The sequence below is a fragment of the Lutjanus erythropterus genome, chromosome 8 (genome assembly GCF_056507025.1).
Source record: "Lutjanus erythropterus isolate fLutEry1 chromosome 8, fLutEry1.hap2, whole genome shotgun sequence".
Lineage (NCBI taxonomy): Eukaryota > Metazoa > Chordata > Actinopteri > Lutjaniformes > Lutjanidae > Lutjanus > Lutjanus erythropterus.
Genome location: NC_139324.1, coordinates 5,574,417 through 5,597,931, shown reverse-complemented (window position 1 = coordinate 5,597,931; position 23,515 = coordinate 5,574,417). Strand labels below are relative to the sequence as shown.

Sequence of the window (23,515 nt, the reverse complement as noted above, 5' to 3'; positions counted from 1 at the left end):
ATGAACATAATGGATTATCACAACATCAGTTCTCAAAATGCTACTTTAGCGAAATATCATCAGCAGCTAAATAAATGAAATGAGCCCCATTTTAAAGTTTAAATGTGTATTTTTGGTGGTTTGAGCACCACAAGCTGAGCGCTGACTCACACCAAAACAAGTAGATGGATAAACAGCACTACAGGCCAGAGGAAAAATATTTATTTTTGATTTGGGGGTGAACTGTTGTATAATTTTACAATACAGAAATAATCAATCAATCAATCAATCAATCAATCAATCAGTTAGTCATTAGTTGTCTGGGAAACACTGATCGACATCCTCAACTGTCTTGTTTCATCCACAACTCAAAGATATTCAGTTTACTGTCAGAGAGGAGTAAAGAAACCAGAAAATATTCACATTTAAGAAGCTGAAATCAGAGGAGTTGGACAACTTTCTTAAAAAAAAAAAAAAAAAAAAAAAACTCCCTCTGATATTGTAAATGGACCACCTACTGTGCCATGAAGAGCCTGTCTGAAAAAGAAAAATTGTCCTAAAATATTTAAATGATTTTTTTTAAGCTCAATTATTACATGAACAATGACTTATAAAAAGTATTTTTAGCCTATTAACTCATTTCTTAATGCCACATCAACAACCTAATAACAAAATTATAATTTTTATCCTGTCTTACAGCATTAATACAACAGTAGCTACCTTGAATGGCGAGACTAAAAAGGTAAACAGTCCAATATGGCCGCGCGGTCTCCAGTCTACACATCGTCTCACTTTACAAGAATGTTTTTAACAATAAACCAGTACAAAACAAGTCATTCCTTCAGTTAACATCACAATAACACAGAGTAAACTACTGCTAACGTGCTTGGTAAAGTTCACAGTGCTTCGTGTACACTACCTTAAACAGGGGAAAAGCAGCGGGAGATGAGTGAGAGCAACACAGCTGTTGTTCACTCGGCTGTATTGAATGAGGAAGCAGAGCGTGTCTCCCTCTACCGGAGCCCCGAGGCATTACTAACAGATCGCTGAGCAATCGATCCACCTATACACAGCTCTAAGGCATTACCAAAAGATCACAGAATAATTGATCTAACTTTGTGAGGCTCTGTATCACCTATCGCTGTTCGTCTACTCGTCTAGCTGACTGTATATATTAACAACAACCAACGCTGGAACACATTAGCAATCAAAAACAACATAAAAATGTTTTGTACATACAATATTAACAGTAATAAAGAAATATGAAATTAACCTTGTTTTTTCAATCAAACATTTCACCTGAGAATTAATAAATCTGAAGATGAATTACTTATTTTGTTTTGGTTTGGTCACATAATAACCTGTCACACATATTGAAGATTACGGTGGTTTGGATGCCAGGACACAGAAATACTCCAGTTCCCGCTGCATTTCAGTGTCAGGAGACGTGACTCCCATCTCCTCAAGAATCCTGTGACACAGTGCAGTGACTGATTATTCAGCCCAGTATTCAATAGATAATACACATCTATCTTAATATAATATTAAGACAGTTAATATTGGCAAAATGAATGAACAAAGAATAAATGTTGGATTATAATAGCAGACGTGCAGTTTGTGTGTGTGTGTGTGTGTGTGTGTGTGTGTGTGTGTGTGTGTGTGTGTGTGTGTGTGTGTGTGTGTGTGTGTGTGTTTGTGTGTGTGATAGGCGACCTCCTCTGAGTGTTGAGCAGCAGGTCTTCAGCAGACTGGAGATCTTTCTTCTTGTAAGACTGGAACATGGACAAGGACTCGATGAAACCCACCAGGTTGTTCACTGACACTGGCAAGCTCACCTGAATACACTCTATCCTGTTGAATTATTATATTCATGGATTATTATATTCTAAGACCATTTAAAAATATATTGTTTACTACATGTGTCTTTCACAAACAAAGGGATAACAAGGTGAAAATTGCTGGTATTGGGTTTTGTATTTACCAACCAACGACTAACACTAGACCAGCCAAGGTGATCATTTTCACAGTTTTTTTAAAATTCATATGTGCCATAACTTTGTTGAATTAAACAATGCTGCTGGTACCTGACTTTTCCTAAAAGTGTCTGTATTTTCATTTTAAATATTTTTAAATATATAAATTACACAAAAGGCAAAGATTTTTTTTTCACCTATTTCAGCCACAGGGGGTCATGTTGACCACACACAAATTGCATCTATTATATTGTTACTTTTTGCACAGTTGGAGATGCAGCTTGGTTGCTTAGCAACTACTATTGTCTCTTTTGATCAAGGTTTACAAGAGGTCTCAATTTCCCATTTCCAGACATTAAAATACAAATAATTAATTAATTAGACTCAATTAAAAATAAAGTAGGGGAGACCAGGGACAGTTGTAACACTTTTTGTCTCAACACCTATAACTCACTGAATTTTTGTGTTAAAGTTCTCAAATGTTAAAACAAAGTACCCTTACTTATTACAAATACTTTTTTGTTTGTTTTATTTTTGTACTAATTTCCAGCCTTTTCTCATAGGCTATGATTATTTTTTGTGATGGTTCTATGTACACATTTTTGTTATTAATCTTAAAATACCATGGCTGTGAATAAATGCAATCATTACTACATATTGATAAATATATAAATATATTTGTCAAAATTTTCATTTTATTGTTATTTCATTCAAATTTCATAAAAAAGATAAACTAACAGAATAAATGTATTAATCTCTTAGTCTGGTTTTTATCATGAAAGATAATAGAGTTTTGAAGTCAAAGGTCGCTTATGGCTGTTATTTAGTAGTTATGGAATCCCTCTGTACAGAAGTGTTTGTGTGGTAATTACCTCTCTTTATCTGGAAAAGTTATGGCTGAGTAGAGCTGTTCCAGTTTCCCCTCAGATACAGCTACTGGATTAATAGTGTAAGGCAACAACTCCTGCTTCACCTGCAACAGAATTTATGCACCAAGTTTGTATTACATGTGTTGTTTGTCTGTCTGTAGATATATTAGAATCAAACCAATAAATAAATGCAGTTGTGGCATGTGTGCATGATGGACGGGGCTTCAGCAGGTGATGGAAAATGAGTGTGCAGACTGAACAATGCTCTGTTAACACATTCACATGCATTAAAAGTGGTGAAGCAGAAGGAAGCATATTGACAATTTGTGAGTACACTATAGGCTACTAACTCCATTATTGTCATATATCACCACAAAGATGTGTGTAACTTTGGTAGAATTCAGAAGATTGACCCATCCTAAGTCCCACCCCTATTTGCTCTGTGCTGCAGTTGGTACCTGGCAGAACCTTGGTCACCTTTGTCCTTTCCTGTTTTCAGGCTCGGGTTGTCTATGTCGAAAGAAAATATTTCTGAAGGTGGTTAAAATAAAGCGACGTGTACATCTAAATGAATCAATATATTAGCTATCTAGTTATCTAGTATTTTGCTAACATGAGCTAACTGTGACTGTATGTTACTTTAACAGTTCCCCCAGCAACATCTTTTAACCATCTTTAAAACGTGGTTTTCTTTTTAACACTGATGCACCAAGTACATAGCTTGTCTAAGTAGGAGAAACAAGAAAAGAGAAGTTTCGGCCAGGTTCTGCAGGGGACCAAGTTTGCTCAAGTTTGGAGCACAGGGCGAAATGGGGCGGGACTTATGATAGGCCAATTGGCTAACCATGGTAGGGTTACCCTGAAGGGATACCTCAGCATTTTGGGAGATACATTTTGCAGTTTGCTTTCTTTCTGAGAATTAAAGAGGAAGAGAGGATTCATATCAATCTCATGCCTGTGCATGAAGTACAGACCTGGAGATGGGGGATGATTCACTTAGCTTAGCATAAAGACTTGAAGCAGGGGGAAACAGCCAACCTGGCTCTATCCAGAGTTTGAAAATCTACAAACATCTGTAAACAACTAAAAGGAACATACATGCAAGCACTGATCATTCAGATTCGTGGTCTAGTTGAGTAATATGCTGGAACTATGTCCGATAGTCCAACAAACAAAAGTGCATCTGTCGAATACTGCAGCCTCTTTGGCTACAGTGCAGGTTGCCATATTTGGTAAGTGAGCACACATTAGCATGAAAGTACTAAACCTGGCAACCTCAAAACTCTGGGAGACTCTGAGCTCTATGTTTAGGCATTGGTGATACTGCCACTCTGTGACAACACAGGTTTGCACACCTGGTAAGGTTTACCATGACTCCCATGAAGTGTAAGTCTACACCCACCTCTTTATAGATGTGACTGAGTCTTTCTCCACGGTCCTTATAGTTAAGTCTGGTGTTAGCCTCATTGTAGCCCAGCAAAGCCATGCAGCCCCGGGGTTTTAAAACCCGACTTGCCTCAGCCAGGAACCTCGACTGATCGAACCAGTGGGCTGCTGACACCGCTGTCAGCAAGTCGATGGAGCCGTCCGGAAAAGGAAGTTTCTCTGCCGCCCCCTTCCTGCAGATGCAACAGATAGATCACACCTGTTACTCCAAATCCATATGGAAAATGAATAAACTCATCCACACATACAGAGCAACACACGTTCTCCTACCTGTATGTGATGTTCGTGTAACCTGGCACAGCTCTGGCCTCTTCCAGCTGACACTCACTGACGTCGACGCCCACCACTTCCTGAAAGTGTGGCGCCATGAGCCGTGAGTTCTGACCTGTTCTGCATCCCACATCCACTGCCAGCACATGTGGCTGACCCTTCTGTAGATGTTAACAGATACAGTATTTATTCTCGTTATGTTGAATGTTGCAGATTTCTGCCCTGTACACACTATGATAACAGTGTGTACTACATATTCACTCAGGCTGAGTATCATTTACAAAACTGATACCAGTCTCAATACCAGTAACCTTAAAGCAGAAGCATCAATCTCAATTTCATCCTGGGTCACATCAGCATTATGGCTGGATGCAAATGTAAGACAAGGCTATGGCCGTCTTTGGGATAACTGCAGACATGAAATTGTGGGTGGAAATAATATTCGCAAAAAAAAAAAAAAAAAAAAAAAAAAGAATTGTTCTTGTATAATTCATTAAAAAATTAAAGGCAACTTGTTCTATAGAGAATAACGCTGCATCTCATCTTACCAAGAAAGGATTAGAAAAATTCTAATCTAATCTAAATGAGGAAGTGCACCTGGGAGGTATTCCACAAAGAAGCAAAATCTTTCTTCAGCTCAAAGTCAGTCTAAACAGCAAAGCATAGGATCATAAAAATATAAAACTGAATTGATAAATGTCAATAACAATGAAGAACCTTCTTTCTTTTCTTTTCATTCGCTGACAAAATAAAAATATTAAAGGAAAAAAAAAACAATCATTGAGTTGGTTCACTGACACGTATTTGTGCGGGGGCCTACTATGATTGGTAGAACTCACTGGACAAAATTGCAGGGTCGTGCAGGAATTTGTGGAAATTGGTTGAATTTGCTTCAATTGTTGTGATTGCAACATTGAAGCTTCCTGGGAGGCTGATAGGGGAATGAAGGTAGAAAGTTCAGGTTGTTTCAGTTCAAGAAAGGTATCAAATCAAAAACATAAATTAGGCTAAAAATGAAATGATGGCACTGATGGCTTTGATTGGCTGCTACTGTTAACATTACTGGGTACAACCATTTGGCTAGCTTGCAACAGCTACATAACAAAATTGTTATGCATTCTGGGACTGAAATTTAGTTTATGGAAATTGTACTTCCATAAGACAGAACAGTATTCAAGAATTCAAATACTAGAGTCAGATAGATTATATAATAGATATATATTGGTTATTGGCCCCATATTGGCCTATCACAGCTATATCACTCTATATCTGTATCTGCAGATATGTTTTTCCATATTTTTTGTATAGAACATCATGTAGATTTTTTTTTCAGTTTTTAGTTTTATAGGCAGCATTTTATACATATTTAGTCTTTTTTTTAAATTTAGGTTGTTACATATATATATATAAATGTAAAAGAACAATATATTAATAGCAACAAAACGATATATCATGAGTTTTTTCACTCACTTATATCAATTTCAGCGTCAGCCCCCAAAATCCAGTATCAGTCAGGTTCTTTTCAATACCCATCATGTGAATGGAACCATCCTTGAAATAATCCCTCCGCATTTCATGCATTTACTTTTATCAGAGAAGGTTGTGGTGGCATCTCGGCTCACTGAACTGCCAACTCGATCAAGTGGACTGCACTCGCAGTCAGCACACCACGGACTGTAAAGGTTGTAGCAGTGGGCCGAACATGTCACAGTAAAACACAGAATGCTTGCAGATGCAAACAAGCAAATCCATACAAATTGTCATATTTTTCTGTATCTGGCTACAAAAAGGATCCAGTGCAGGTTTTGTTACACTGGACAGGTTTCAATACTACTTGGTACTGGGTGTTTTCAGTCGATACCTTAAAAGGTATTGACTACCGATACCCAGCTGTAATACTTACAGTATATTTGGCCATGGCATACCTTTTTATCTAAGTATTGAAGAACAATGTTCTTGAACTCATCTGGAGGTGTGAAGCGATACTTTTGGTAGATGGAGGCATGGTCCTTCCCTTCAAACAGCCGGTATGTCATGGCGGTGTTAGTTTTGGAGGTTGGAGAAGGCAAAATTGGCAACAGAACAGAGAGAAGAGTAAAAAAAAAACAGTCTCTGTTGTCCGTCCTTTAAGCTCCTGTTTTGTTTGTCTTTTGTTTAGTTTCCTCGTTTTTAACCTCTTTTACCTTCTAATTATCTTCTTGTCTTTGTCTACTTATCTTTCTGCGGTGTCCTTTGTTGAAGCTGGTTTCTGCCTGGTCATTCATGCACTCTGCACTCTGGCCGGTATTTAACTGTTCACCCAGTTTTCACCCACACAAATTTTTAACCCCCTCATGGCCAGAGAATTTCTGCAGATAGTATTTTAACACCCACATATCGACATAACGAATTAGACCAGTGTTTCTCAAACTTTTTACACCTCGTACCACCATTATGACTGACATGAAAATACAGTAGAGCAGGCCGACAATATTCAGCTACAAAAGTTTACAGAGGAGGCAGATTCATTCCTAAAAATAACCATATTTATTGTTGACTGTTGTCAGCCACAGACACACTGCCTTCACTGATGTTTGTGCACAAAGCATGCATGTATGTGACTACACAGCAGACTGATATCGAAACAAAAATATTACAGGAAAGAAAAGAAAAAACAAAACTTCTCTTTCAGTGATCTCATAGTTTAGCTTTTTAATTTGAAATTTTGTTGTATTTTGGTTATGGTTTTAGATTAATTTATTTCATTTTTAACATTTAAGGAGGTTCCTCAAAGTACCACTTTTAGTCTAAAGTGTAGTTACTGGAGCTGGGTACTTGATATCTATAAGGTATTGACTGAAACAACCCAATAAAGAGTGGTACCTTTCTCACCTTTTCTTTTTTATATTTGTCTTTTACATAGTTTTTTCATCTTGTTTCGTCTTTTTCGTGTTAATACGCCTTTTACATTTTTTCTTATCTCTTTTTCAGCGTGTTACATCTTTTTTGTCTTGTTTCATCGTTTTTATCCTGTTCTGTTTTACTTTTCTTTTTTTTTGTTTGGTTATATCTTTTTTTGTTTTACAACAAATTTTTACACAGTTTTTGGTCTTGTTACATCTTTTTCATGATGTCACATCTTTCGCAGTGACCTATTAAAAAAATTAAAAGTAAAAATCAACAACATTTTTTTTATTGTAAATTAAGTGAATTTTTACTCAAGGAAGCGTAGATCCCTCCACCTTGGCACTAATCCTCTCTGCTTCTTGTGTTGACTGCTATCTACTGTTGATAAGCACGTCATACAACCCCACTTTAAATAATCTGAACTATCCCTTTAAATATTTTTTATATATAACATATGATTTGTGAATAAAGATTAGTCAGAGGTGTGAAACAATCTTGGCTCAAAAGTCCACTTTGTAGTCTTTCAGAGCTTTTAACTCTTCTAACTCTGTCATTTTGGAACAGTAATGACAGCTTTTTGTTAAATTAATATCGACTGTAGTGCTTTATTCAGTTTTTTGAATAATGTACAGCACTGGTCTTTGGGGGGTTTTAGCCCTGGACCCATTAGCTGATAGAGTGATGGAGCAGAGACCCCTATACATACACCAATCAGGCATAGCATTATGACCACCTGCCTAATATTGTGTTGGTCCCCCTTTTGCTGCCAAAACATCCCTGACCTGTTGAGGCAGATACCACAGCACACTTTTAAGGGTCTAGTGGAGTCCATCCCTAGACCCCTGAAGGTGTGCTGTGGTATCTGGCACCAAGATGTTAGCAGCAGATCCTTTAAGTCCTGTAAGTTGTGAGGTGGAGCCTCCATGGATCAGACTTGTTTGTCCAGCACATCCCACAGATGCTCGATTGGATTGAGATCTGGGGACTTTGGAAACCAAGTCAACACCTCAAACTCATTGTTGTGCTCCTCAAACCATTCCTGAACCATTTTTACTTTGTGGCACGACACATTATCCTGCTAAAAGAGGCCACAGCCATCAGTGAATACTGTTTCCATGAAAGGGTGTACATGGTCTGCAACAATGCTTAGGTCCTGCCATCCATGTGGATGTTACTTTGACACGTACCACCTACCTAAGGTTTCCCAGCAGAACATTGCCCAAAGCATCACACTGCCTCTGCTGACTTGCCTTCTTCCCATAGTGCATCCTGGTGCCATGTGTTCTTCAGGTAACCAACGCACACACACCCAGCCATCCACATGATGTAAAAGAAAATGTGATTCATCAGACCAGGCCACCTTCTTCCATTGCTCCATGAACCAGTTCTGATGTCCATTGTTGGTGCTTTCAGTGGTGCACAGGGGTCAGCATGGACACCCTGACTGGTCTGCAGCTATGCAGCTCCATACACAACAAACTGTGATGCACTGTGTATTCTGACACCTTTCTATCAGAACCAGCATTAACTTTTTGAGCAATTTCAGCAACAGTAGCTCATCTGTTGGATCAGACCACACGGACCAGCCTTCACTCCCCACATGTATCAATGAACCTTGGACACCCATGACCCTGTCACTGGTTCACCACTGTTCCTTCCTTGGATCACTTTTGATAGATACTGACCACTGCAGACCAGGAACACTCCACAAGAGCTGCAGTTTTGGAGATGCTCTGACCCAGTGGTCTAGTCATCGCAATGTGGCCCTTGTCAAACACGTTCAAATCCTTACGCTTGTCCATTTGTCCTGCTTCTAACACATCAACTTTGAGGACAAAATGTTCTCTTGCTGCCTGATATATAACACCCACTAACAGGTGCCATGATGAAGAGATAATCAGTGTTATTCACTTCACCTGTCAGTGGTCATAATGTTATGCCTGATCGGTGTATATTGCATGAAATATTTTTGGGTCTTCTCTTGTTTTGCACCGACCTGTAGCTGTTAAGTCAACAGCTGTTGTAGCATGGCTAAAGTTAGCTGTGTTAGCCTCACCCTCTGCAGTCTCACTGGTGGTTTCTGAGGTGGGGGGTACTCTTCCTCATGACAAGTTACAAAACAATCCATTGTGAGTGGGGTAATAATACAGCTAATAGGGAGAAAAATTATCAATAATTATGAATTGGCTCATTTTTTTGCTAATAATATTTCTGATTCATGTACTGTGTGTACTGTCACACATAAAAGTCTATGGTGAGAGACCTTTTTATTCCATATGAACCATATAACAGATTACATGTATGCTGTTTGCAAATTTAAAACAGAATTTTTCAAGTCAAGAAAGCCTCAGTTTGTCGTAGGTTTGTATAGTTTAGTTTGTGTGAAACCGCTCAGTGAATTACATCTCTTGTCTCGCACAATATACGTCATCAACACCAATTTCTCTGCCCCTTGTAACGTTATCTTTCCTGAAGTCTTTTATCCACTGACTCCTGGTGCTTTTATCAGCTGTGACGAGAAAAAACGAATAAGACCTGCTGTTGTGTGACTACATCCTGGCACAAAAACACAAACATTGTAGCTTCAGCAGCTAATATTAGCTTTTGGAGGAGAAAATCACTATTGACTACAGTTCATATTTTAACTGAAGTTAGGACCCATGTTGGTCAACAAGAAGGGATGTGACTTAGGCACTATATTTAAATTTTTGCAAAAAAAAAAAAAAATCAAACAATGATTTGGAGGACCCCCTGCAATAACTACAGTGACTCCCTACGGTCTGCAGACCCCCTGTTACAGACCCATGATCTATAGTCAGATCTTGTTGTCCTGCCTGAATTGTGTCAGTGCATTTGGCAGTTCTCTTACATCCTGATGATCAAATGTGTGCCACTGCCTATATATGGTGCTTTGCTGACACGTTTTCTGAAATCTCATCATGTGATTCATCATAATTCTAGCATGAGTCCAGTGACCAGCCAACCTGACATACCAGATGGTTTAGTACACAGAACCATCTCAGAAATCCTCTCTAGAAACTGGCTTCAGCAAGAGTTTGATCTGGAAAAGAGCAAAAACATCTTTTCCATGGAGAAAAGCCTTCAGCATTGTTCTTTGCTCTTCTTTCAGTGAAGAACTACTCTCCAGTTCTGATATAACTGATGCTATCACAGTATCTATGCTAACTTCCTCAGGAGTCGCCATTGTTTGTTCGAGACGAGCCACTTCCATGGATGCTTCTTCCTGTGGTCACACTTAAAACCAAACTCATAGCCGCCAGTAGTTCCACCTAGAATGCTGATTGGCTAAAGACACAAAACGGATAACTTAGCAAAATGGTTTCTCACATGATCTTGTGAATTCAGCTACCTCGCAAGGTAAGTGACCATCCGTGCCTCAAGAAATGCTGGTCATAACAGTCTCTACAAGCATCTGTGGGGTCACAAGGCCACATCTGTCTAAACTTGTTGTTGATTACACTTGTGTTTGTCAGAGTTTGTTGTTCATCATCTTGACCATTGTCTAGACTGAAAAACATCTTTGTTTTGGTTTGGTTACCAAGGACGGCCCTCCACAGGAGCAGTGCGTGTTTAATTGCTCTCCAGGGATCATGCAGCTAATGACCTGTTGACCATTTCCAACGTAACTACTCTACATTAATAACCTTTGAAAAGTAAAGCATACAGCATCCTGTCCTACGGGATCTCATTAGTCTCGACATCATCAAACACTGCATCAGAGACGATGAGCTAAACCTATATTTATCACATCTAATGTCTTTTCATATATTTATTTTTCTTTCACTAAAACTTCTCTGAAGTCAGTACATAGTGACACTATTCCCTAAGCTCTGTGTTTCAACACCTGGTGAAGCTACATCAGGGACATGATGGCAGTTGTGGACATTAAGGATGGCTGAGGGACTAATAAATGTTCCCCTTGGAATTACAAGGTTCTATCTGCGTTCTGGGTGGTTTTGAGATATTGAGCTTTAATGTTTTTGCATTCAAAGTAAATATATATATATAATAAAACAAAATTTAAAAAAATTGCACATGGGTATTTTTGTAATACGTCAAATGCAGATAGAACTTTCTAATCCTAAGAACTCACATTCCGCTTGGATATAACGCAGAAATTCCACCAAGTGCAGCACATCTGCGCCACGGTCCTGATCCATCCTCTGCACGGCTGCAGTGCCCACCGGCAGCGTTTCAGAAGCGTTTCAGCAGTGGAGCATTTTGCCCGCCTGTTTATGTTTACTTGCTCAGATTTTGTAGATTAAATCCTCTTTCCTTGCTATTTGTGCTTCTACTATGGATAATCCGTTTACATGGTTAAATAGTTTCTTTTCTGTCTGTTTTTATGATCGTGAGTCTGCAAAGGGTCTTTTATTTTGAAAATTAACTGGATTCTCACTGCCATACCTTCCTGTCCATTCGATCTGCTCTGGGCTAACTGACATGGCAGTCGTCAAAAATAGACTCAGCATGTATTTGAAATGCTTCTTGGATGTGCTGCGGCGCTTCTGGTGGAATCACAAGCATTGTCTAGAATGGCCATGAATTGACACAGCACGCCGTAATGCGGTGCAGCTGTGCCTGGTATTCTGATATATCAAATATATGTCTTATTTTTCAGGGAAAGAAAAAATAAATGATACATGAATGGAATTAGTATTTATATTCTAATTAAGGCAACATTAATTTAAATGTAGATTATTTAATGAATTTGCAGGATATAAGTCCTAATAAAGGAAAAGGAGTTTTTCTTTGAGACACATTATACATGTTAAAACAGTTGCTGAAAACATGAGAAAACACTGAGAACTATGTAGTACCGAATTTATTGCTAAACAGTTAATATTCCAATTAGACGGTTAAACTGTTGTTCACAATTTTTTTGTTCAGGATTTTTTGGGTTGGCCTAACACATGGCTCAGTGACATGTTGAAGCTGTGTTTGAGACCATTTTCTATGACAGAAATAGTGGACTATATACAGTGGACAGTAATGAAGTACATTTACTTGAGTACTGTACTTAAATACATTTTTTAAGTATCTGTACTTTACTTGAGTATTTGTTTTTTTGGAAACTTCTGACTTTCACTCCACTACATTTCAAAGACAAATATTGTACTTTTGACTCCACTACATTTCTAGGAAGGTGGTTGTTACTTTTCGACTAAGCTTTGAAGTCAGCTGTTGCTGTTTTTTCTTTTCCGAAATGCAATTGGTCACATGTTGTGTTCCTCACTGAAGGAAACCAATCACAGTAGCTCCTCTCAAATGGGATTGATGTAAAAGCAGAAATACATCCAGGCGCTCTGTAACAAGAACAAGGAAACTCTCCCTCTGTCATTCAAACAAAAAGTGGTAATGGTGACAGCAGGAGAAAGACTAAATTAAATCTCAAGATGTTATTATAATTATTAATTATTGCAGGTAGCTTTTAAAGATGGATTGTTTTTATCTCGGTGAAAAATATAACATAATTCATGTATATACTGCCTCTGAAGCCAAAAAGAAATGTGATTTTAATACAGTTACATCAGAAAATGACAATAACTGTCCTTTTTGTTTTTGATTGCATTTCTTTGCTGAAGTTTTTAAGGTGTTTCTATAGACTTTGTGTAGCAGAGTGGTTCTACAAGCAGGTCAGTGCATCATTATGTGGTTTCAGAGAGTTACAAGCTTCTGTAAATGCATCGTGAAAACAATACAGCATGTATTGATATTAGAAAATATACTTTGTAATTTGTAGTTTTGAATACTTGAGTATTTTTAAAAACATGTACTTTTGAATTTTTAAAAGCAAGAACTCTAGTACTTTAACTCAAGTAAAATTTTGACTGAGCAACTTTCACTTGTAGTTGAGTAATATTTGACCAGGAGTATCTGTACTTTGACTCAAGTACTGGGGTTGAGTACTTTGTCCACCACTGACTATATAGTATGGACCGTCAGAGCTGCGATCAGGAACAGAGACAGCAGTTGCCATGTACTCCCTGATCTGCTCCCCATGCTGCTGATCTGGTGGAGATGTGGCTTGTTGGTGTAATCATCAGGCCTTAAGACCTCCTCTGCTGGCTCTATAATGTCTCTGCTGAATGCATAAATGTTGTGCAGTATGGCATGAAGGTTGGCGTCACTTCCAGTGCCTTGAAGAAATCGCTTTCCAGACTGCTTACATGCTGTCAAAGGAGCGCTCAATTATTGGTCTGGCCTTGGTGTAGTGGAGGTTGAACTGTCCGGTAACAGTCAGGCGCACTGGCTCCTTGTTAAGAGAGAGAGAGACAAGGGTACCCACTGTCCCCAAGGATATAAAAGTCTTCAGGTGGGGACAGATGCTGGGTGCAGATTGGGCTTTTTTTTAGGACTCGTGAGTCATGAACAGAGCTTGGGTAGGTGGTGAAAATGTCAGTGAACATTCTCTGGTGGTCACAGACTGCCTATAGCTGAATCAAGGGAAACAGTTTCTGATTCTCATAACACTGGACATCCACAGAGGGGGGTTTCAGCCTCTGATATTGCCCACTACTCTGGAGAAGGCTGGAGATCCAGCAAATCCGTGTCCTACATTTTCCAGCTCAGCAGGGCTCGGAAAAACGATAATGTGTTTTTTACTTTTGAGCAGCTTACTGGCCAACTTTGTGGATCATGCTGTGGACTGTTGTACCCGGGATGTCAAAGCTCTGTGACATAACTTGGTATGAGGTGGCACTGGTGAGCCAAAATACACACACCTCAAGATAGTGGCCCCATCCATGGTCCTGGTGGCTATGGTTGATTGCCCTCAGGTGCTCTAGGAAAGCTCTGTTAAGACCGTAGTCTGGTTTCAGGTCCACATCTTTATGCCAAAGGACTGGCATGGTGGCATTTAAGTCTGGATCTTCAACTAAAATAAACATTATGGTAAGTTGGTTACATGTTAACATTCATAAGTGAAGTATGACATAATTTCAGTTGCTTAGCACTAACCTGACGTGCCACATGGTTCGTTACACAGAGACATTAGGGAAGTCATCATTAGAAACTGTTTGGAAAGGGGCAAGCACCTTAAAAATAAACACTTGGCAGGTGTTTGGATGAACCTGTCTATCATGTCTAACATGGGCTAACTTCAAACTGGCCAAAGCAGGTCAGAAAAGGGTAAAAAAGCCTTCAGCGTCATTCTTTACCCTTCTTTCAATGAAGAAAAACTCTCCAGTTCTGACATAGTAGCTGATGCTATCACAGTATCTACACTAACCACCATTGTTTGTTTGAGACGAGTCGCTTCCATGGACGCTTCTCACTGTCATCACACCTAAAACCACACCTGTAGCTGCCAATAGTCCCTCCTAGGACATTGATTGGCTGCACCACTTTTGGTGCAGGCACAAATGGATGACTTAAAGCCTGTGCCATCATGGACCTATCCAAAAAAAAAAATTCTATTTTTTAAAATATTCATTGAATTTCATGCTTGTCTTTCCTAATTGAAATGTCTATCGTCATAAATGTTAGTGTCCATGTTGCATATATGATTTCATGTGTAAGTGTTAATAATTGAATGTTTCAACACAGCTGTCACAATTTAGCTGTGTTTCAAATGGAACATTAATAAAGTAGCCATCAGCAGTGGTTTTCAAAGTGGGGTCCACAGCAAAAAGGGAATAATTTATTTTCACTATAATTTCACCCAAAAGTAACACAAGGACAGAACGTATGACTATTTTAGTCATGGGGTTTTATATTTTAGTTAAGTTAATTATGTTACCCTTGTGTTTATAATTATAGCTACTGTCGTGTTTAATTTCAACTAGCTAACAATGGTTGCTCTATTTACGTGTTGACGGCATTAGTGAATCAACAAAAGATGTCTGAGACGCCTTATGTGAGTTTGTCTTAGCCTCATTCTGTGCCTGAGAAATGGAAGTACTAACATAGGACCACTGGCATGTGCTGTGTCATGACAGTAACTGCCATGAAAAGCCTTAGTTTAAACACTTACCGGTTGATTCCACCAAGCAGAAGTGGAGCGGAGAGCAGTTTTTGTGATGTGCCGAGGTGCTGCTGGTGGACTCGCAAGAATTGTGTAAAATGGCTGCATTCAGCTCCAGCTGACATGATGCAGCTGTAACGTGACATAGCTGCGCCTGGTAGAATTTAGCAGTTACACAAGTAGACAACCAATGCTTCATGCAACACTCCTATGTTTAACCCCTTCTTCAGGAAATATTTGGCTAGGTCGACGAACTTAAAGGGAGAAGTTCACTCAAAAATTTAAATTCAGACGTTATCTATTCGCCCTCATGCCGACTGAAAGTCAGGTTTAGTTTTTCAGTCCACAAAACACAGCTGGAATTTCACCCAAACAATCTAAGTGAATAGTGACCACTTTACAAATGCCAAAAAAACAAACAAAAAACACCTGACAAAAAAAAAAACATAAAACGGTCACATCCTAGCCACACAGTTCAGACGGTGTGCTGTGCATGTGAACGTGGTTGTAAATGACATCTTTCAAGTTAACTTGGCATGTCAGGGCTTTAGGAGACTTGGATTACACCAGACGAGTACTATGGTGGCATTTTGTGTTGATCATAATAATGACTGAATTTTCATTTTTGGGTGAGCTCTCATTTTAAGGTTCAAACTTGAAGTAGTTTATGCAAGCAGCCTCTGACTCCTACCTGAACCCTTGGGAGCTTGACACCGCTCCCACTGTAGAGCTTTGCTCATCTCCCATAGTTTCACTCGCAACCTTGGTGGTGTGGCCCAGCATCCTCTGGTTCAACATCAAACCACGCAGGGACAGCTCAGGGCTCTGTGATTTGTTTCAGAATGACAATCAGAATCAGAAATACTTTACTGTGTTACTGTTGCTCCCATTCAAGAACAAAAGTATGTATTCACATAATAGAAAATATAAGAATGGAAGTAGAAATTTTAAGTATGTGAAAAATATTAAACTATTGCACAAATAACAATATTGTTAGTTCACTATACCATGTATTAAGATTAAAATTAAATATAAGTAATAATCAGCTTCTGATGAGATAAACATATAATTTATTAAAGTTGTAAAGTTTGATGAGGGTATCCGTGTCTTTCGGCCAGTCCAGTTTATTGTCAGTGTGTACGTCCAGATACTTGCAACCCTCTACAATGTCTGCACTGGCCACCTGGATGGAAAAAGGGGTGACCGGCGTATTGGTCCTCCTAGATCAGGGGTGTCAAACTCAATCACAGAAGGGGCCAAAGTTTAAAACACAGTCTAAGTCGCGGGCCAAACAGGAATAACATTTATTGAACTGTCTAAAACTGACTGTTTTAGTCAGAAATATGAATTTGAACAGCCAGACTGCAACAACTTTTTCCTCAATAAAATAAATAAGATTTAAAAATTTTTTTTTTCTTCAACAATGACAAAGGAAAACGAGAATATTTCAGCTCAGAATATTTCAACTCACATATCCAGGTGGGGGTTACATTTGAAAATGTTTGCTTTTTGTCTGCACACAAGATATCACACACTTTAATCATGCAAACCCTCAATGGCACTGCATTTGACATAAAAATCTGCTCATATAATCATATTACAAACCCATCAGTCCATCAGGTACAGATGAACATACTGACCTGCTCAATTTAACATTAAGGCCAAAACACACTGAGATCTTCAATAGAAAAGTCAACTGTAGCTTCTCTGGTTCACTGCAGGCTTCAGATTTAAAATGTAACACCACAGAACCAGCAGTATTTTAGGAAAAGGTTAAACTGCACACTGACACACACTGAGGAGATGAAGAGGAGAGACAGAGTCTGGACTCTTCATCATGACTTACAATTAAGCAGCAATTAAATATTTAAAAGTACACAAATCAGACTTGGAGTAAAAAAAAAAATCGCGCATCACATAAGTGTACATTAATATTATGATTCATGATCATAAAAAGTTTTTTATCTCTCTCCCTCTCTCTCTCTCTCCCTCTCTCTCTCTCTCTCTCTCTGCTGTGGGTCAGTCTTATTTTTATTTTTACCTGGTTTCAGGTGGAGCTGCAGCTCATCTCCCTCCTCATATACTTGTGTTTCTTTGCACTGAGTCAGTTGCCTAAACAGACAAACCTGCTTACATTGTCGTTTGACAGAAGCTCGCGTCTTCGTGACTGCGAGCTGATTAGTTTCTCGAGTTGCGCGGCAGCTGACGCAGTGCATGGTTGGACTTGTAGTATGAGTGGTGGGAGTGCTATTTACCGATGGGCCATTCATAACAGACACGTGAAATTATCTCGCGGGCCGTATATAATTGAATCGCGGGCCAGATGTGGCCCACGGGCCTTGAGTTTGACACGTGTCCTAGATCCACAACCAGCTCCTTAGTCTCTGTCACATTGAGCAGCCTTCCCAGAGTCATGAAATTCCTGGAAAAGCTATGAAATTAGAAAAATTGTTTTCCTGGCCTATAAAAGGTTTGGAATTAATAGAAGATTTTTGGAAAAGTATTGAATTATTTGTGGCTGTTGTTTAAAATATGTTCACAAAAAAAAAAAATCCCAAAACAATGTTGCATGCAGGCTGTTGATTGGTTGGTTTGAATTCCCAACTCATGTGTTGCTCTGTTCATAAGAGATAAAAATGACAGTGAGATGAGAGAAAAGGACAGGGACAGTGTCATAGAGTAACACAGGGAAAAAATACAACAGTGTAAGGCAATTCTGACCATGATAGATAATGTCTCTGTCATAAGAATGTTTTTTCTCTCTGGTTTGAATGAAACAATGAACTACAGAGTTGTTCTCTTCTTTCTCACTTTACTGTGTTACTGTTTCATTTTGCTGGTAAATGTTTCTCTCATTGTGACCATCATCTTAGATAAAAACCTGCATGAACCAATGTACATTCTACTGTGTGCTTTCTGCATGAATGGACTTTATGGAACAACAGGTTTCTATCCCAAGTTTCTCTGGGACCTGCTCTCTCCTCTTCATGTTATCTCTTACTCTGGATGTCTCGTTCAGGCTCTGGTCATGTACTCATTCGCCTGCAGTGATCTGTCTATTCTTGCAGTCATGGCATATGACAGATATGTGGCTATATGTCGTCCACTGGAGTACCACTCTGTCATGTCAAAGCAAAGACTCATTAAGTTAGTGTGTTTCTCTTGGATAACTCCTTTTTGCATCATAGGCACTAATATTTTTCTAACATCCAGAGTGAAGTTATGCAGCCCGTATATTTCCAGACTGTTTTGTGTGAATTGGGTCATTGTTAAACTTGCCTGTTTCCCAGCACAAACTACCATTAATGGCATAGTTGCCTACATTACAATAACCCTTTATGCGATTGAAGGTTTATTTATACTTTGGTCCTACATGTATGTCATTAAAACATGTGTGAATTCTATAGAAAACAGAGGTAAGTTCATGCAAACATGTGTGCCACACTTAAGCTCCTTGCTCATTTTTCTTGTGAGTATACTTTTTGATGTCATGAGTATGCGATTTGGCTCAAAAGATTTCCCTCAAAACCTTCGAAACTTTATTGCAATAGAATTTCTTGTCATACCTCCCATTATGAATCCTCTCATTTATGGTTTCAAATTGTCCAAAATTCAGAAAAGAATTCTGGGTGTTATCATTTCTAAAAACAAATAGTAGTAAATTGTAGTACACTTATATTTTGCACATTTGATCTTTATAAATGTGAGCTTGGTATGCCATGAAAAATGTTTCTCTTTTTTTTTTCTATTTTATGAATTTGAAATCTGTGTTTCCCAGTGTGAATGTTCTTTATTCAGAATGTTTACAATTTATTTATTGGTACTAAAACAATGATGACAAAATGTTGATAATCTAAAATATGTTTTTATTAGCTTTTCATGCATATCTACATTATTAACATTTAGCCAGTGGACCTTTTTCAAATTTTTATGTGTAATAACTTTATTGATTTAAAAACTACAATGCTGCTGGTACCTGTCTTTTCCTAAAAGTGTCTGTATTTTCATTGAAAATGTTTTTAAATGTAAAAAATTAAACAAAAGGCAAAGAAAATTTGATAATTTTTACCTGTTTTGGCCATAGACCGTCACAGTTATCTTGTTAAATTTAGCACAGTTGGAAATGCATCTTGGTTGCCTGGCAACAATTATTGTTTCTGCCAATAAAACTTTACAAGTGCTCTCAATTTCCAATTTTCTGACATTAAAATACAAATTATGAATGAATTAGACACGGTTAAAAATAAACTAGGGGAGACCAGGGACGGTTGTAACACTGTTTGTCTCACTGAATTTTTGTGTTATGGTCTGTGGATTCTTTTTCTACACAGTGCAACCAAACACACAGTGCGATCAAACACAGGGCTGATAAGGACAGTATAGATCTACACATGAACACTGTTAAAAGTCATTGGTAAGATGTGATGGATGAATCATTTGTGTGTGTATGTGTGTCAGAGAGAGAGACAGAGAGAGAGAGAGAGAGAGAGAGAGAGAGAAAGGAAAGGTTTCTTGTTTTGCTGCTACCAATGAGCCTGCAGGCTCGTTTGTGGAGAAACACTAAAGCTGTGTTCTGTCTCTGGTTAAGTGTTTGTGCTGTGTGTGCTTTTGTGGGTTCAGATTATTATTTTTTTTTTGTTTTTTTCTGTGAACCCCCAACATTAAAGTTTAAACTGTTGCTATGATGGCCACGGCATTCAACATGCTGTTGCCATAGCAAAGTCTATAGTATGGTGGAACGTGTAATCAAAATTTTATCGAAATTGCAATATGATCTACTGCAATTTTCAAATCACAGAATATGCAATATTTATTAAAGGCAAATATGTGTCAAACCACATTTAAACATTTGTGTTGCTACAGAGGTGTCCTGTCAACACGTCATTCTCTGAATTTCAGAAAACATCTTTGTTTAGTACAGAACCCTGAAAAAATAACACACCATAATCATTTTAATGTGTTTTTCAATGAAAATGAGCACAATGATGTAAAAATGATCCTTTCCTCTAATATTGCAAATCACAATACACTTGCAATATCAGTCAAAATAACTGTAAAATCATTCAGCCCTTGTCCATAGTAAAGTATTGAATACAAAAGATTCATAACATTATTATTATACTTGGTCAGTGATCATCCATGACGACTAAAGAGGCATAAATATATTTCATTTTAAATCCAAACACTGTGCTCCCAAGATAAAGAAATTCATTATTTCATGTGATGATCTAATTACATATTTTACATAATACAAAAGAAAGGTGAAAAATGTTAGTGGTCATTCAGTTTCTGCAGACAGTACAGAAAAGTACAACAGCTTCACATTACAGCAAAGTGTCTGCTTTAGAATGAAAGAAAACCCCAACATGAATCCTGCTATCTCTCCCAACATCCTGTGTCAGATGTGGCCACAATAAACAACTAAATGGTTACATAGCAACATACAATAAGTAAATTATTAAAGTAGAGTAAGACAAAATAGAATAAAATATTAGAATGATGGCGAAGGAAAAAAGAATATAAATACATAAGGGGGGGGGGGTTAAATAAATAAAAAATAAACGAGGGGGGTCTCTCTTTCCAGCAGCTAATCCTTCTGAGAAATGTCCTCGGCATCATCGGAAACAATAGTAGAATTATTGCTAATATAAGCCAGCAGGGGGTCCCAGGTTTTATGGAATGACGTCAAAGATTCGTTCTGTGAGAACCTTAACTTCTCTAACTGTAGACATTGTAACATTTCACGTATCCAGCAATTGTGAGTCGGGGGAGAAATATGTTTCCATTTAAGGAGAATGATACACCTGGCAAGCAGGGCAGAAAAGGACACGACACGCTATGTAGTAAGGGGCAGATTTTTAATCGGAGGGAGACCAAAAAGAGCAGTCAGGGGGTTCAGTTCTAAATTTATGTTGAGAGCCTGTTTGAGAATTTGGAATATATTGGACCAGAAGTTGGTCAGCCTTGGGCACATCCAGAACATTTGTGAATGGTCAGCTGGAGACTGTTTATAGTGGTTACAAGCATCACTGTGACTGGGATGCATCGTAGCCAGCTTAGTGTTGGTGAAATGGGCTCTATGAAGCACCTTCCACTGCAATAGACCGTGCCTAGCGCACATAGACGAAGAATGGATCAGTTTCAAAATGTCCCTCCACTGGACATCGGTGATGTCCACCCCTAAATCCTGTTCCCATGCATTCTTAAGTGATATAGTCTGGACTGGACTGAGAAGTGCAATCTTATTATAAATAACAGATATCAGCCATTTTTGTTGCAAATTGAGCGAGAGGAGTTGGTCTATATCAGCTTCAGGGGGGCAGTTTGGGACATGTGGGAACTGCTTTTGGATAAAATGTCTCATTTGAAGGTACCGAAAAAAGTGGCTATTGGGAAAGCTGTATTTGTCTGACAGAGATTCAAAGGATGTGAAAGCACCTTCATCATATAGGTCATTAAGTGTTCTGAGGCCCTCATCTGACCATATGTGAAAAGTAGGGTCAGAGCAGGAGGGGAAGAATGCATGATTATTCAAAACTGCTGCCAGGATCGAAGCCCTATGTAAGCCGTATTGCTTCCTGAATTTTAATTGTATTGGTGACAACTGGGTTAGGTGAGATGTTATGGGCACTTACGGGTATCTGTGAGCAAATCGTAGAATGGAGAGAACAGGAGGAGGAAGATGATATCTCAGTATGAGCCCAGGGTGGACAAAAGCCCATACCTTCACAGTGAAGCCAGTATGGCAGTTTATTAAAAAGTACTGATGAAAATTTGGCAATGCTAGTGTCCCTTCAGGTTTAGAAAGTTGAAGAATATGTTTCTTAATACGGGCTGGTTTGTTATATCAAATAAAAGCATTAAGTTGTTGGTCGAGATTAGCAAAAAAGGATTTATTAAGACAAATTGGGATGTGCTGAAAAAGATAAAAAAAATTTCAGAAGGAATAACCATCTTAATAAGATTGACTCGGCCTGCAAGAGATAGGAGGAGGGCAGCCCATCTGGACAAGTCTGACTTGCATTTTTCTAATAATGGTTGGAAGTTCTTCAGAAAGAGATCCCTGAAGAGGCTGGTAATAAACACCCCCATATATCTGAATCCCTCTTCAGCTATTTTAAAAGGGAATATGGATTGTGAATGCCAAATTGTTAATAAAGAATAGCTCACTTTTCTGAATGTTGAATTTATACCCTGATAGGTGTCCAAACTAATCTAAAATTGACAGAACTGAGGGGAGGGAGGATGTGAGGTTTGAAATAAATAAGAGAAGGTCATCAGCATATAAGGAGAGTTTGTGGACTAGACCAAAACGAGTGATGCCTTCAACCTCATCCTGGTTTCTAAGCCAGATGGCTAGTGGTTTGATGGTTATGTTAAACAGCAGGGGTAAGAGCAGACAGCCTTGCCGGATCCCACGTTTGAGAGGGAAGTATACTGAATGGACACTGTTGGTATTTACAGAAGCAGATGGGGTAGCATACAGAAGTTTAACTCAAGAAATTAAGTTACAATCAAAGCCAAATTTCTCTAAAATAAAAAATAGAAAGCTCCACTCCACCCTGTCGAAGGCTTTCTTTGCGTCAAGTGCCACTATAATTTCAGGAGTGTTGGACGCGGGTGAGAATATGATGTTCAGTAGCCTCCTGATGTTGAGGAATGGATGTCTCCCTAACATGAAGCCTGTCTGGTCCAATAAAATTATTGATGACATCACACTTGTAGGCGGAGGGCAAGAATCTTACAATCCACATTTAAAAGCGAGACTGGTCTATAGCTTCCACAGAAGGTAGGATCCCTGTCTTTCTCCAGAAGCAAAGAAATAGATGCCTCATGCAAGGTCGCTGGAAGTCTGCCTTCAGTAAAGGAATCATTGAACATTCTCACAAAGATGGGGGCTAATAACATCGAGTATGCCTTAAAGAACTCGACTGTAAAACCGTTGGGACCAGGAGACTTCCTGTTTTGCATAGCACTGATTGCTTCATGCACCTCCAACAAAGGTATGGGTCTACCCAGTTCTCTGGCAATATTTACATCAATTTGAGGATATGTTAACCGGTCTAAAGGATTAGGGGTTGTTGCAGTGATTGGAGCACATTCGG

At 38.6% G+C, this 23,515-nt stretch overlaps 2 protein-coding genes across 2 annotated transcripts; one reads left to right on the top strand and one right to left on the bottom strand.

Moving 5' to 3' along the window:
- Positions 1-743: 743 nt before the first annotated feature.
- Positions 744-6,809, bottom strand: LOC146322344 (putative methyltransferase DDB_G0268948). The gene is made up of 6 exons (XM_084724287.1): positions 6,463-6,809; positions 4,538-4,698; positions 4,224-4,440; positions 2,825-2,925; positions 1,693-1,830; positions 744-1,450 (listed from the first exon to the last, which is right to left on the bottom strand). The coding sequence occupies exons 1-6, from the start codon at positions 6,571-6,573 to the stop codon at positions 1,360-1,362; spliced, it is 819 nt and encodes a 272-aa protein (XP_084580413.1). The 5' UTR covers positions 6,574-6,809; the 3' UTR covers positions 744-1,359.
- An 11,323-nt stretch (positions 6,810-18,132) lies between these two features.
- Positions 18,133-19,065, top strand: LOC146322343 (olfactory receptor 11H6-like). Its single transcript, XM_084723946.1, has one exon. It carries the CDS (start codon positions 18,133-18,135, stop codon positions 19,063-19,065), a length of 933 nt encoding a protein of 310 aa, XP_084580072.1.
- Positions 19,066-23,515: the final 4,450 nt, after the last annotated feature.